At 38.4% G+C, this 15,625-nt stretch overlaps 2 protein-coding genes across 4 annotated transcripts; one reads left to right on the forward strand and one right to left on the reverse strand.

Annotated features, from left to right (window-relative positions):
* Nucleotides 1–313: 313 nt before the first annotated feature.
* Nucleotides 314–5,444, reverse strand: polr2eb (RNA polymerase II, I and III subunit E, b). Its single transcript, XM_030728289.1, has 8 exons — nucleotides 5,265–5,444; nucleotides 2,514–2,688; nucleotides 1,566–1,681; nucleotides 1,384–1,464; nucleotides 1,233–1,291; nucleotides 1,071–1,149; nucleotides 692–759; nucleotides 314–457 (listed from the first exon to the last, which is right to left on the reverse strand). The coding sequence occupies exons 1-7, from the start codon at nucleotides 5,319–5,321 to the stop codon at nucleotides 694–696; spliced, it is 633 nt and encodes a 210-aa protein (XP_030584149.1). The 5' UTR covers nucleotides 5,322–5,444; the 3' UTR covers nucleotides 314–457; nucleotides 692–693.
* A 3,417-nt stretch (nucleotides 5,445–8,861) lies between these two features.
* gpx4a (glutathione peroxidase 4a) lies at nucleotides 8,862–14,323 on the forward strand. 3 transcript variants are annotated; one of them, XM_030728291.1, is made up of 7 exons: nucleotides 8,862–9,009; nucleotides 11,775–11,869; nucleotides 11,953–12,097; nucleotides 12,682–12,833; nucleotides 13,066–13,090; nucleotides 13,263–13,322; nucleotides 13,497–14,323. In XM_030728291.1, exons 1-7 carry the CDS (start codon nucleotides 8,944–8,946, stop codon nucleotides 13,527–13,529), a joined length of 576 nt encoding a protein of 191 aa, XP_030584151.1. In that variant the 5' UTR covers nucleotides 8,862–8,943; the 3' UTR covers nucleotides 13,530–14,323. The 3 variants fall into 3 exon arrangements, with proteins under 3 accessions (XP_030584151.1, XP_030584150.1, XP_030584152.1); XM_030728290.1 differs by having other exon boundaries at nucleotides 8,871–9,036; XM_030728292.1 differs by lacking the exon at nucleotides 8,862–9,009 and adding an exon at nucleotides 11,364–11,525.
* Nucleotides 14,324–15,625: the final 1,302 nt, after the last annotated feature.

Here is a 15,625-nt window from a genome sequence, read left to right on the forward strand (position 1 = left end):
TGTAATTGTATGATTTGTAATTGGCAGATTAAAGTAAATAATTAAACTGGGCATGAGAAATGTAGCCAAATGAGTGCAGCTGCAACCACAGCACCATATCTGGTGCAGTAGGGGGCGGGTGATAGAGGAAGTGTTGAATGTAGTAGGTGGTAACCTGGTTTAAAAAAGTCAGTCTATCGTAGCAGAAACGGCAACAACATGGCTTTCAAGAGGAAAAAAAAGGTAAGCAAGCATCTACATTACACCTTAATGGGCTCTAGATTATGACACCTAGAAATGTATACATTTTTTTAAAGCAGCACAATTCAAAATATTTCAATTTTGAATCATTTATTTTACAAAATCAGTACTTCAGTTACAGATTCTACAGACACAAGACAATAATCCAATGATGCATAAGCAAAGCTGTCGTGCTGGGATTCCTTCACTGGTCCTATATGCTGATCCCGGAGAAGAACTACAAAACGGGACAAAAATTTACAGCTTATCTGTTTAGGTCAAAGACACACCAACTGTGTTTGAGGTTTCACTTTAATGTACGTTCTGGTTGAAATACTTTTGGTTTACTGCTTCCTCATTCTCAGAAAATGCACAAAAGGCAAGAAGAATAAGGCTTAAAAGTTAAGCAGCATCTACGAGGGTCGTATCACAGCATCACGTTCAGCTGTTCCAGAACATTTTAAACACGTACCGTCACTGGACCAGTCTGTATGTGATATACCTTCCAGCTGTTTCACTGGGTCTGATGATCTTCACAACCTGGTACCATAAAGAGCAGCATATTATTATTATTTTTATAGGACTGACGAAGCCACGCTGGCATCTTGTTCTTGTGTTTGCATATTAGGTAAATTTGAAAGAGAAAAAAAAAAAAAAAAACAATAACCCAAACTTCAAAATAGCTTTAGGTTTGTCACGAGTTTCTGTTGTGAAATTTCAGCTCAAACTCTTAGTCCACACTGTGATGTTTAACATACATTTAAAACATTGTCTTTAAAAGAAAAAAAAAAAAGAACAAGTCTACATTTTTGTACATTCTGGGAGTTAAAACAGTCTGTAAGATTTGTTACCTGTCCTCTTTTCAAGCCAAAGTAACGAGCCACAGGGTCCCCGGCCTGAATCCTCGGCAACTGGCTTTCTTTTAATTTACTGAGGTAAAAACGTTAAGGACAACAACTGTACAAACTGCAACATTTCTAAACTGCTGTGGAGTGCAGTGTGTGTAAGGATACTATCTTGCCAGAAGTTCAGTCACTTCCTCTTTTGTCATGACAATGTGCTCTGGGACAAGCTGAAACAGAAATGCAAATCCAGAAATGAAAAAGGCACCGCATAGTTACCTGGAAATATGGACTTTGATTTAGAGCGGGGTATGCTGCTTACCTCGTGCTCTGTGATGTTAATCAGCAGCTCCTGTTGTAGAAACTGCTCCAATATGTATTTGGGCGCCATGTCGACTAGAGACTGTGAGAGATTCCCATTCAGATATTTACAATCAGGATGGCGTGCAAGTTACGAGACATGCTTTTCATCATGTTTTCTATCAACATTAAAGCGATGTTTACCTGTTTTGCTGAGGGTGTCATGCCCATCTGAACAACAATGATTGCCCGTGTGATGTTCTCCTCCTGCATCCTCTGACAGTACATTTTAATTGTCTTGATCCCAACCTTGGGCTCCTCTGAAAATGGAAAAAAAAAACTGTGTACTTTTATCAAATTACATAGTTACACATGCCATGCAAACATAAATATTTTGGTCTTAATATTAACTTGAATATTTCTAAATTCCATTACACTGAATTATTCCTATGCCCCTTGTCTCCTTATGAAGCACTCCCAACACTCCAGCTACCGTTGGACTGCTTCCTGGAAGACCAGATCTGACTACTTGTAGGAGCGTGTGTGTGACTTCACCATTAAGCTCAGGTTTATACGCAGGGCGCAAACAACAAGTTGTGTGTCAAACTGACCCAAACTTCATGCGGAGGATCATTCCCAACTTTGGTTTACAAATCAGAATCCAAAAAGGCCTCTTCAATGGAAGACCCTGCTGCATCCAAGTCTGAAGGAATACACACACATCATAATCGCTGCTCATCGCCTGCCTTACTTCTTAGATTTGGCTCTCTGTGACCTTGTTCTTTTCCCCATTATGAAATTTAAGTTGAGTGGTTGCTGTTTTGATAGAGTGGAGGAGATCCATTGTGTTGTGGATGCATTAATAAGGGAGCAATTCAGATGTGGCAGGAGCACAAGGAATGGTGCATCAGATAACAAGGAGAGAACCTCCAAGGAGACTGTGGCTGTATTTAAATTAGCTCAGGGTTTTCCTGGTTCAAAATGGGCCTGTGAGGGGCAACTACCCATGCAAGCAGGACTAATCTGCTAATCTGCATATAGTTCAGGGAATGAGTCTGTTACCTTACTTATCATACAGTTAGGCCCATAAGTTTTTGGACAATGAGACTTTTTTTTTTTTTTTAAATTATTTAAGATTAGTGATCCACCTACCAGGAAAGAAAACAAACATCTGGTCTGTGGGGTCATCATTGTGTGCCACCAGGACGGTGAGATCTGTACGTCGGGGACGCCCCTCGCTGGGCTTGTCTCCAAACTGACTCTTGAACTCTTCCAGTGTCTGGTCCAACTCATCTTGTGTCACCAGATAGCCTCTATCATGGCAGAGCTGTGGGTGTAAATGTGATGGAATTAAGTGAGAAAATAAAAAGACAAACTAAAGCTAACCTAGAAGTTTTGTCTAGACTGTGGGACTAACTCGTTTCTCTACTTTGTGCCTCCTTGTCTCCACTGTCCTTCCTGCCTGTGACCTGGAAATTTAATCTTGAAGGATATCTAAATTCCTAAAATGTATCTCAAGGATGAATGAATAAGTCAGGGATGCAGGTGGCTTAACTGAGCATGCAGCACATGCATTAATAAGTCTTTTCACTCACGGCATTTGGAATAGGCCGGGATGCAGTTTGAATAATGCAAATCACGGCAGCAATAGAATTTCCAAATGTGTGTTCCTCTTTTTATTTATAAAGTAGTAAATTAAAGTTCACCAACCATGTGATCAAACTCTCTCTGTCACCATCCACAGCCACACTGTTTTTCTCATATGACAGATCATAAAACATGGTGGTAGGATACAAAAAAATGCTATGATCATTTTTGCAGCTTTGAAACCAGTCATGCTGCACTGACAGTGCTTTAACATAAACGTACAGTACCAGTCAAAAGCTAGGACACGCCTTGTAATTCAGTGGTTTTTCATTATTTAAAAAGTGTCTGCATTGCAGATTAATACTAAATTCATCCAAACTATGAAGAAATACATATGGAATTACTTAGTAAACAAAAAAGTGTTAAAGAAACCAGAATATGTTTTATATTTTAGGTTCTTCAAAGTAGGCGCCTCTTACTTAGATGACAGATTTGCACATGTTGGCATTTTCTCAGTCAGCTTTATGAGGCAGTCACCTGGAATGGCTTTCAGTTAACAGCTGTGGCTCGTCAAGAGTTAATTTCTTATATTTCTTGCCCTCTTAATGTGTTTGAGATCATCAGTTGTGTTATGAAGAGGTAGAGTTGGTAAACAGTGAATAGCCCTATTTGAGTAATGTTCTAATCCATATTATGGCAAGAACTACTCAACTAAGAAAAAACAGTCCATCATCACTTTAAGAAATGAAGGTCAGTCACTCCAAAAGGTTTCAAGATCTTTGAAAGTATCCTCAAGTGCAGTCACAAAGAGCATCAAACGTTATGATGAAACTGGCTCTCATCAGGACCGCCCCAGGAAAGGAAGACCAAGAGTTCCCTCTGTTGCACAGGGTAAGTTCATCAGAGTCACCAGCCTCAGAAACTGCAAGTTGCACCCCAGATAAGAGCCCACCTAAATTCTTCACAGAGTTCGAGTACTGCAAACATCTCAGCATCAACTGTTCAGAGAAGACTGCCTGAATCTGGACTTTATGGTCAAATTGATGTAAAGAAGCCACTTAGGAAGAACAACAAGAGGAAGAGAATGGCTCAGACCAAGCAACACAAGGAATGGACGCTAGACCAGTGGAAATCTGTCCTTTGTCTTTGTAAGACTGTGTGTGTAGTTCCCAGTATGAAGGAGGAACTGTGATGGTATGGGGGTGCTTTGCTGGTGACACTATTGGCGATGTATTCAAATTCCAAGGCACACTTAACCAGCATGGCTACCACAGCATTCTGCAGCAACATGTCACCTGGTTTACGCTTAGTGGGACCATCATTTGTTTTTCAACATGACAATGACCCCAAACACACCTCCAGGCCATGTCGGATATTTGACCAAGAAAGAGGGTGATGGAGTGTTGCATCAGATGACCTGGCCTCCATAATCACCTGATCAAAACCCAACAGAGACGGTTTAGGATGAGCTGGACCACAGAGTGAAGGCAAAGCATCCAACAAGTGCTCTGCACCTCTGGGAACGCCTTCAAGACTGTTGGAAAACCATTTCAGGTGATGACCTCATGAAGCTGATTGGAAAGAACGAGTGCACAAAGCTGTAATCAAAGCAAAAGGTGCCTACTATAAAGAATCTAAAACATATTTTGGTTTGTTTAACACTTTTAAGTTTACTACATGATTCCTTAGGTGTTTCTTCATGTTCTGGATGACTTACCATGTAGAACAAAAAATAAAAATAAATAAAAACATTGTATAAGAAGGTGTGTGACATTTGACTGGTACTTTTTTATAAATGTATATATAAATATATGTCATAAAAAAGATCAGATCCGCTTCACATCTCAGGTGGGAGGTACTGAAACACGAAGACCGGATGTATAAACTGAACTCTGGCGGAAAGGATTTATGAACCAAACCTCGAGCTTTACCTAAACCTGCTCAATAGAGTAATAACCAAATGCGACTAAAAACTGAAAATCAACTAAAACAAGTTTAAAATGTGTAACAGAAAGACCTAAAGCCTCCTATAAGCCTTCTGACGCTTATTAGTATTTACATTAAACTGTAATAATATAAAAGAAGCACGAAGTGAAGCATGTCGCTCCTCCCCGGTATCGTTTTACTGTTTTTGTTAACTTCGACTCCTCTCGATGAAGCTCTGCTCACCCTGTTTTATTCAAAACAGCTCAGCAAATCAGTAAAAACCGTACCTTCCTGGAGTAAGCTGCCGCTTTTGGTTTCCAGAGCAGAACCTCAGATTAAGGCGAGCTAAATGCTGAGCTAACAACAAACAAACAAAAATCTCTAACCTACCTGCATAATTGTTTTTCGGATCTTCCAAAGCCTGTATGTTTCCTCCTCGTCATCCATGACGTCTCAAACAATTTGTGTACGCTAGATTTAATTTAAAATATTTTTGTTTTGTTTTAATGAATGTAACTCTTTTGAGCCCAACCACACACACACCGCACGCTTTCGTCTTCCGATACAGGCTGGTGACGCAGGCAAGGCGCCTAGGGATGACGTAAAGAAGTTAAGTCGTTTTTACTTTAAAAATAAAATTATTATTATTATTATTATTATTATTATTATTTTGTTGTTGTTGTTCTTCTTCTTCTTCTTCTTCTTCTTCTTCTAACGTACAGTTTGCCGTAGAAAAAATACAAAATCCCATGAATTACAATAGCAGGGGTGTCACTCACGGTTGTTAGACCAAATCGACCGGTTTGGCTGTGACACCAATGCGGTGATATATTTTTTTTTTTCTTCTTCTTCTTTTCTTCCTGTGTACTTTTTATGGTTTTTGGCTTATTTAAGAAAAAAAAAGTCCTTAAATCATCCTCACTCCAATTAACGTGAATGACAAGTGAAAGAGACACAAAAGTTCTAATGCAACTCTCTTCACCGTACTGGTGTGCCCACAGTTTTTACTCTAATCGTAGAAAATGAGATCTTCCACAGAACCAACAAGTTTATACTTTTTGAACAAGAGGCATTTTAACGAGAGGAGTGCCATATATGTGAGCAATATAGTCCCACTATATTTTCAGATTGGATTTTTGAAGAAAAGCAGAAGTAACCTCCTTTTTTCTTCTTTTTCTTTTTCTTTCTTTCTTTCTTTCTTTTTCTTTCTTTCTTTCTTTCTTTTTTGTTGATCTCGCCCTCACTTTCAGATTTTGAGGCAGCTGAATATGATTTATAAGTCATTTATGTGAGAGCAGTGCCCAGTTGGCTACAACATACACACTGTTAATGCCATCATCACTGTAACTTTGCTGCTGCTCCCTGGGCAAAGGTGCAGGCCAATGGCAGTTGACAAGCTGACTCAATATCATTTGAATATTATCAGATGTTTGTCTCTCCTAGTCAAATGGTTAAATATGATATTAATGACCTATATGAATGGGACACAGACACATTTCAGTCTAATTCAAGTTATTTCTCCATCTGTCAGTGTCCCTGGCTGTCTGGTATTTTGAACATGGACAAACAGTACGAGATGAACAAACACATTTTTGAGTCAGTTATTTATTCTCCAGCATCCTGGGGCCTAAAAAAAGTGACTGACCAGTTTGTGAAGTACACCCGTACTCCCGCCCTCTTTTATAGGTACACCTGTTTGTCTAGTGACTACATTAGGTATGCCTGTGATCCATTTAATAAGCACACCTATGTATACAACCACTATATTAGGTACACCTCCGGACACTTCATGTTCAGGTAAATTCAATTCAATTCAATTCAATTTTATTTATATAGCGCCAAATCACAACAAACTGTCGCCTCAAGGCGCTTTGTATTGTGGGTAAAGACCCTACAATAATACAGAGAAAACCCAACAGTCAGAACGACCCCCTATGAGCAAGCACTTGGCGACAGTGGGAAGGAAAAACTCCCTTTTAACAGGAAGAAACCTCCAGCAGAACCAGGCTCAGGGAGGGGCAGTCATCTGCCGCGACCGGTTGGGCTGAGGGGAGAGAAAGACATGCTGTGGAAGAGAGCCAGAGATTAATATCAATTAATGATTAAATGCAGAGTGGAGTATAAACAAAGTAAATAAGGTGAATGAGAAACAGTGCATTATGTGAACCCCCCAGCAGACTAGGCCTATAGCAGCATAACTAAGGGATGGTTCAGGGTCACCTGATCCAGCCCTAACTATAAGCTTTATCATAAAGGAAAGTTTTAAGCCTAATCTTAAAAATAGAGAGGGTGTCTGTCTCCCGAATCCAAGCTGGAAGCTGGTTCCACAGAAGAGGCGCCTGAAAGCTGAAGGCTCTGCCTCCCATTCTACTCTTAAGTATCCGAGGAACCACAAGTAAGCCAGCAGTCTGAGAGCAAAGTGCTCTGTTGGGGTGATATGGTACTATGAGGTCTTTGAGATAAGATGGTGCCTGATTATTCAAGACCTTGTATGTGAGGAGAAGAATTTTAAACTCTATTCTAGATTTAACAGGGAGCCAATGAAGAGAAGCCAATATGGGAGAAATATGCTCTCTCTTTCTAGTCCCTGTCAGTACTCTAGCTGCAGCATTTTGGATCAGCTGAAGGCTTTTCAGGGAGCTTTTAGGACAGCCTGATAATAATGAATTACAATAGTCCACCCTAGAAGTAATAAATGCATGTAAACTACCAGCAACTTTATTAGGGGCACCCAGGGCCACTTTATTAGGTAGAGTACACTTCTAGTCTAATAAAGTGCTCAGCCACTTTTTTATGTGTCATTTCCTTTCAGATTATTTTTAGTCAACCTATTTACCTGCAACCATTTACCAGAAAGCCACAGAGCACATCTTTGCAAAAATCCCACTGCAATTTCTAGTTTCTTTATACATTCAAAATACCTATAAAACCAAAAGCATATACCATTGTCTTTGCTATGACACTGCTGTTTTAATTTTAAAGAATATATGAGAAATATTTATAACCCATGGTATAGCCACAGTGGGACCACAAACCAGTGTACTCCTAATACAGGTATTGAGGACTGTGTCAGGAAGGCCATCCAGTATAAAATCTTGGCCAAATCAAACACATTTTGATTTGGCCAGAAAGAGAAAGAAAGAGATTTCCATTTTTTTAAAATAAGAAATATTTATATTGGTGTAAGGAATATCTTAAAATAGAGGTCCTTAGAAACACAGCTTAAACCTCCTTATTTGATAGCATCCACATGGTAAAAGTATGGAAAATATGTGAAAAATAAATGCAATATTAATATCAAACAGAAGGAAGTATTTTACCCATAAGTTTAATTCAGTAAAACTGGTACCAGGAGGATTCTAAATTGATACAGAGTATGAGTATGATTTCTGTGCAGTAAAAATATAAATTATTTTAACTTTAACCATAAAAAGCCAATAAATCTTTACAGTATTAAATGAACATAGATAAACACAGATTCTGGGATCGTTAGAGCAAATAATTTGTTCGGTATTGTCCATTTTTTAAATTATCTATGTATCTTGTATAAGAGGGTATGACGATGATGATGATTATTGCTGTTGTTGTTATTAACTTATTTAACCAGAAAGTCCCATTGAGATCAAATCTCTTTTACAAGGTAGCAGTCATACGAAGTCAAAACATCCCAAAAAGTACTAGTACAGCATAATAATAATAATAATATTATACCAGCAAATATCCATAGCATAAAGCAATAGTGGCCTCTCAAGAAATACATCCACAGGTCCTTCACTGTTTTCCTTATGATGCTTTTAAAAGCACCAACATTTGAATTTAGGTCTTTCTGTAAATTATTCCATTTCTAAGTAAGAAAACACTGCTTTATCATTAAACATTGATCTATTTATAAAATAATAAATAGATAGTAGTATTAGTAACAGGAAAAATAAACAGTTTGTGCCCCGCCTTTCTTCCCTCTGGCCGCCACCCACCGCTGTTTCACAACCCGCTGCAGGGCGGGGTCTGCAGCTGCCCTTCACAGTGGATTTATTATTGTTTTTATAAATTGCCCTACTTTTAAACCAAAATGAGGCCATTATATGTTATTTTGGCATTTGGGGCAGTAGCGAGCTCTGCGGCACTACTGGCGACGGTATTATACTTTGTTTTATCCGCAACGGTAACGTAACGATTTCTTCTGCATGTGTTTGAGCGACTCCTGTGATTTGCAGTGTGTGTAACAGTGCGTCATGTAACACGCTATTTTATTTTATTTATTTATTTTTATGGCTGTAACAACATTATTAAATCGTTTTTTGTATTAATAAGGACGGCTGTTACTTAAGATGCTGTGTCTGTTTGGGGTGGATTTTGATTAACACACGTGACACGGACGGGTGCCCAGAAAGTTCAGAAATCTTTTTTCCTGTACTTGTCTTTTTTTTTTTTTTGCCTGGTGGTGCATAAACACTGTATTCACAGGCACAGCGATGGGCACATTGAGAGGCTGTGGAAAAAACAAAACAAAAACAAAAACATTATGAGTGTTGTTTGTGACACCGGATGTTTCTTCTCCCCCATCCGCTGCTGGTGTCAGCTGATAGAGTTATCATCAGAGACACACATGCCCTTTTGTATTTTTTATTTTTTTTTTCCATTTCTGTTGTTGCTCTTGTTTTATTATTTCAGGAATTAAAGTTTGCTTCAGATTCTCAGCATCAAATTACAGGTTTATTTTCTTTTGCCTTATTTCATCCCGTTTTGTTTTTGTTTTCTTTTTGTTTTTCTTTTTTTTTCCCAGTTTAATTTGAATTCATTTCCATATTGGATTTTCTAGTTTCAGTGTAGTTTTTAACAGTTTCTCTGTTAGTTTTATTCTTTGTCAGGGGCAAGATTTAGGGAAGTCAAAAGAGAAATGACTATAAAAACGCAGCACTTTGCAAAACCTGTTGGCCTACAGTCATGCAGACCTCTTAATAAACAAATGCACCCAAGCCTCATCAGGCAGGCTGTGATAACAACACTCACCAAATTGACAGAAACTAAAACTAAAGATCATTTTCTGAGTCCACCCTATTTTTTTTTTTTTCAGTTAAATACTATACACTTTAGTATTTTGTTTTTAACTTTTATCAAGACCTGGATTCTTTGCAGACTTGCCTGGAAAAATATTTTGTATCATAAAAAAATCAGACCTAAACTTTGCCTAATTTCTCATTTTGTGGTGCAATGCTCTGCTTAGCTCTTCCACTCCAGCTCACAAAACACGACCAACAGATTTCTAATGGCTTGAAACAATTCCTGTCTTGTTTTCTGGAATTAGGATTATTTGGTAGAATTATTTATTTATTTGTGTTTTTGGGCTCTGGCACTGACAGTTAAAGAAGTTTTCTTTCCAACTTTATGCTGGACAGGCTCTCTGAGACATGGTTAACATTGCTGAATGTGTCTATTAAAACCATAATCTTGTCTAAGCCATGAAACACGGAATATTTTTTTACTGACTCATTCACAGTTGCTGGATGTCAGAGTCTGTATGTTTAGCTTGCACGTGCTGTTTTGTAAATGCTGATGGACCGTTGGACCCTTACAAAACACTATAAACATTTTTCAGCCTTTAATTTCAAAATAGGCACAGCTGTTCTGTTTATTGCTTTGGATAAACAGAGCAGGCAAATATATTACAAAATATTGAGGGACTATTGCTACACAAAATAATTCTCCATTAAACTTTGTTTCTATTTTCTAAAATGAGCTGTTGTTGCTTCACTTGTGCAATGGGAGAAATCTGGCCATTCTCATTAAAAAAAAAAAACCAGGTTCAAGTCCAGTTTAAGAATAGTTTTGTATAAATAATTTATGTGCACCAAACATTTGTTGCATTACAAATCAATTATACATTTTCCCCATCTCTCTCTCACTGAGATGGGAAAATAGAGATTGCGTAGCATCTGTAACATCTGCACACTAACTCAAAGTAACCTATGCTGTGCACATTAACATGCAAAACTCTGTAACTGTTATACAGTAAGTGTTAATAAATAAATCATTATTATTGTCATATTGTTGTAAAATAAGGTGTATTTTCAGGATTCTTCACATACTGAGACCAAATGCAGCAGCTGTCTCTGATTCATCTTCCAGTTACGTTTTGAAAAAGCTCATGTAATCATCTGAAAGTTGTTTAGGTAATCAGCGGACAGATGTAAGTTTAACTTGTAAAAACATGGTTGTTCTCATCAAAACAGTCTCCGTGTAAATGACAGAGCCGCAGTCTTGTCAGGGTGCTGTAGAAGTTTATGACCACTGCGGAAAAAAAACCACTTTTTCATTCGGATATTAATCGCATTACATAATGAGATAATGAGTTGTTGCGTTCAGACTGTTGCTCTTTGGGCTACATGGATAAAGTTGTGAACTGTGGACTGCAGCACACGTGCTTTTCTGATCTGGCTTTATTGAATCAGCAGCACAGAGGGAACTACTGTGCAGTCACAGCCTATCAGTTCAGTTAATGATCACCTGGTCTCCCTTTACATGAGCGACTGTGCAACGTGAGTGCTCTCAGTACTGGGACTGAAGTTCAGCAGTGACTGAGGAGCTAACTAAAGGGCAGCCATGTGCCTGATAGGGTGCACAGTGCTCCTCTCTGTACTGTTGCCGGCTATGGTAAGAAACAATAGGATTTGGACTGAAACACTGCTTTTTGTTGGAGGGCTGCCTGTTGCTTTTTGGAGAATATCAAAATTTGTTCTCCATATTTTTTTTTTTTTCATGTTTTATTTGATGTATTGCTAAGCATTTGAATTTTTTTTTTTTTTTCAGTTAGCACTTAGTAACCTTTTTTTTTTAATTAATTCTTCCCATGTCTGATGGGCCATTTTCTTTGTTTGTTCTTACTCCTTTCATCTGGAACAGTCTACCCCATTAGAGGACTGGCAGACGGCAACATCCATTTATAACTTCTCAGCCACGGATATTGATGGCAACTTGGTTTCCCTTGAAAAATACAGGTAAATTTCTCCCTAATTTTACTACAACATCTCATTACAATTACAAGCTTAAAATCACTAAGCAAGTGTGTGTGTGTGTTCAGGGGGAATGTTGTCATCATCACCAACGTTGCCTCTAAATGAGGAAAAACCCCAGTAAACTACTCTCAGTTTACACAGTTGCACGCCAAGTACGCTGAGAGAGGTTTACGCATCCTTGCCTTTCCCTCCAACCAGTTTGGGAACCAGGTGCGTAAAAAATATGAATGGATGGAAAAAAAAAAAAAAGAAAGAAAAAAAAAGATAAACATTAAAACTAAATATAAATGGAAAAGCAAATTTTAATTACTCAAAGGGAGGTACTGTAAGTGAATGGGATTTAAAATAAATAATAAATTTCATCAGTTGATTGTTTTCATATTGTTATGTTTTTAGGTTTAAATATGCAAATAAGGTGTTAAATACAGTCTAAATGTGGAGCATTGATAGAGTTATACTCCATCAATGGTCTGAGGTGGAATCGAACCCAGATGGTATTCTAACTGTGAGGCAGCAGTGTTAACCACTGTGCCACTGTGCTGCCTGTATTTCTTTTTTATTTGTTTTAAATCTGGCTGCTTAATTAAACTGCCCTCTGTGCCCTTTGAAAACAAGGCTGCTTTAAGCCAACAGTTTTTAGACTGGTAGATGCTTTTGTTTTGTTTTGGGGGGTTTTTTGTGTACAGTATGTGTAATTTGCTATGCACAGGTCCCTGGGAGCAGTTAGGGACTTTAATGGTGCTGATCAGTATTTATTTATTTATTTTCCCATTTCTCACTTGTTTTACTTTTAGGAGCCAGGCAATGAAACTCAGATCAAGCAGTTTGCCGAGTCCTTCAATGCTCAGTTTGACATGTTCAGCAAGATCAACGTGAACGGACCCAACGCTCATCCTCTGTGGAAGTGGCTGAAGGAACAGCCCAACGGGAAGGGCTTGTTTGGAAAGTAAGTGCCAATGAATCTGGGTGCGTGGAGGCGGAGTCACATTCATCATAAAATATCTAAAAGCCTGTTTGGATCAGTCGTAATGGTTGAGTCATCTGTTAAATCTGTGTATGATTGAATGAGACCAAGAATCATTATATCATTTAAAATGTTATTGATCAACATTTTTATTCAGATGCCATCTGAATGAGTACTTGTGATCAAACGTGTTTTTGTGTGTTTATTCCTGCAGTAATATCAAGTGGAATTTCACCAAGGTGAGTTTTTTATTATAATTTATTTCTTTAAAAATTTGATGTCAGCAGAGCTCAAATAAAGAAAATAATAATTAAAAACGGTATACACGATAATTATAGCTCAATTAGTGGAACAAGCCTATAAATGCAAAAAGGTTGTTATAATTGATCAATTTCTTTTCTTTGTGTCTAGTTTTTGATCAATAGAGAGGGGCAGGTGGTGAAGAGATATGGACCCTTGGATAATCCAAGCGTAAATACAAAACTTTCTTCTTTTTATTTGGTTATTCTGTCAAATGTTTATTTGGTGCAAAATTTGCACATTACCAGTAACGTTATAGCAGCTGTATATTGTTGTACCTCTAACATTATTTCACTGGGACATGCAGTTGAAGTCCAACTCGACTCTCGCTTTCTTTCTTTCCAGGTGGTAGAGAAGGATCTTCCCAGATACCTTTAAACCTCTAATAGATGACTAATACCCAACATACTTACATCCAGTTGATTTTTGCATTTCCCCACCTTTCTCTGCCTCTTCAAGCACCAGTGAATATAGTTTGGGCCCACCCCAGACCAGTGACGGTCTGCTCATCAACCCGCATGGCGAGCAGGGCAGACCTGATGAAAATGGCGTGCAAACCTGCTGGGAAGGCCATCGAGCTTATATTCAAATGTTTCTATGGAGAGAAGGACAAAGGACCCCTTAACACATGATCATTAAGCGCCTTAACATATAGCATTGTTTTCATTGAAAAATTTTATTCCAGTTAAGTTTTTGTGTGTGACATTTATTGTCTGTCATTAAAACAGAAGGTGCAAACATTGGTATTGCGCAAGTAACAGATGCATCTAGATGCTTTGCCCTGCATCATTCATGTGCACGAGCATCTTTTCTTTTTGTAAAATAGGAGTGATTAAAAGGGACTTCAGGTGAAAAAATGTGAGCATGTCTGAATCAGAAACTCTTTAACAAGTGAGCACTAGAGCTCGAAATTATTCAACATAGTATTTTACAGAAATTATAGAGAGAGCAGCTTACCCTATGGGCTGTCCCAACAATAGCAATGATGATACAGAGAACAAATAAAGAATTCAGAAAATATTGAATTTTGTTAGTAGCCTGGATCAGTCAGCAGGAGAAACAAGAACATCGTTCAACCACACAGAAATAGGATTACTTTTGTGCTTTCTCCTTTGTGTTTTTCCTGTAACGTTTAACAAAATCTAAAAATAAACAGTCTCAAATTTAAAAAATGCTTTTTTTTTGTTTCATGTTTTTTAAATTCTCTACATAATGATCGTCGCATAATTGTACGTTCTTGTCTCCCCATAGACAAGTGGACCAATCTTTGTACAAATGTATATATGATTCCACAATCGTATTTGTACATGTCACAGTGCAACCATATTGCATGTCAGATTAGAATGGTGTGTCACAATATAATGATCATAGCATATGTCCCTGTCTCCTGGATGATTGATGAATGATAGGATTATTGCTGTTTTTTTTTTAAATTCTCTATACATATCCTGATAATAATATGATGACTTTCCATGATGATGATAACTGAAAATCTGAGCATCGTCAACTCAGCCACCTCCGGCTCGGCCTGCTGCCTTTTTGTCAGTGCCGCCATCTCCAAACCACACATCATAGCAGGTCTCACTACCATCTTCCCGTTCACTCTTGCAGCTTCTTCTGTCACATCACCATTGCAAACAAGGGGCTCAGAGCCTGATGTAATCCCAGCCCCACCTTGAACCCATCATTTACTCCTATTGCACACCTCACCACTGTCTTGCTTTCCTCATACATGTCCTGCACCACCTTCATATACTTCTCTGCCACTCCTGACATCCTCCCACAGTACCACAGCCCCTCTCTTGAATGAATGAATGAATGAAGTTTATTGCCATGTGGGTGAACAAGTTCACACATTGGAAATTGCAGTTACAGAACACCATCCAAGAATACACAAAACACAACACACATGGGGGGATATGTGTCCTGGGGTCATGCAGCCGACTTGCAGCGCTACCTTTGGCAGGAGGAGAAAACAACACATCATGGGGAAGTTAGGTTAAAAAAAAAGTCATCTGGTACAGTGCTCAAAAAGAGCACTATACCAAGGTCCAAAAAACCCACCTTAGCAGTCTCTCTTGGCGCCCTATCATATGCTTTCTCTGGATCCACAAAGGTACAGTGCAGCTCCTACTGACCATCTTTATACTTTTCCATCAACACTCAAAGTAAACATCACATCTGTAGTGGTGTTTCTTGGCATGAAGTCATATTGGTGCATATTGCACCTCTTTTCTTAACCTAGCTTTAACAACTCTTTCCCATTTCTTCACGGTATGACTCATCAGCTTTATCCCTCTGTAGTTACTACAGCTCTGCACATCATTCTTGTTCTTGAAAATCTGTAACCAGTACACTTTGTCTCCTCAGGCAAAAAAAAAAGGTAAAAGAATACACTGCCCTCTCTCCTAGACATTTCCATACCTCCACAAGGTATGTCATCTGGACCAACTGCCTTTCCACTCGTCATCCTC

This window comes from Archocentrus centrarchus, chromosome 4, assembly GCF_007364275.1.
Source record: "Archocentrus centrarchus isolate MPI-CPG fArcCen1 chromosome 4, fArcCen1, whole genome shotgun sequence".
Classification (NCBI taxonomy): domain Eukaryota; kingdom Metazoa; phylum Chordata; class Actinopteri; order Cichliformes; family Cichlidae; genus Archocentrus; species Archocentrus centrarchus.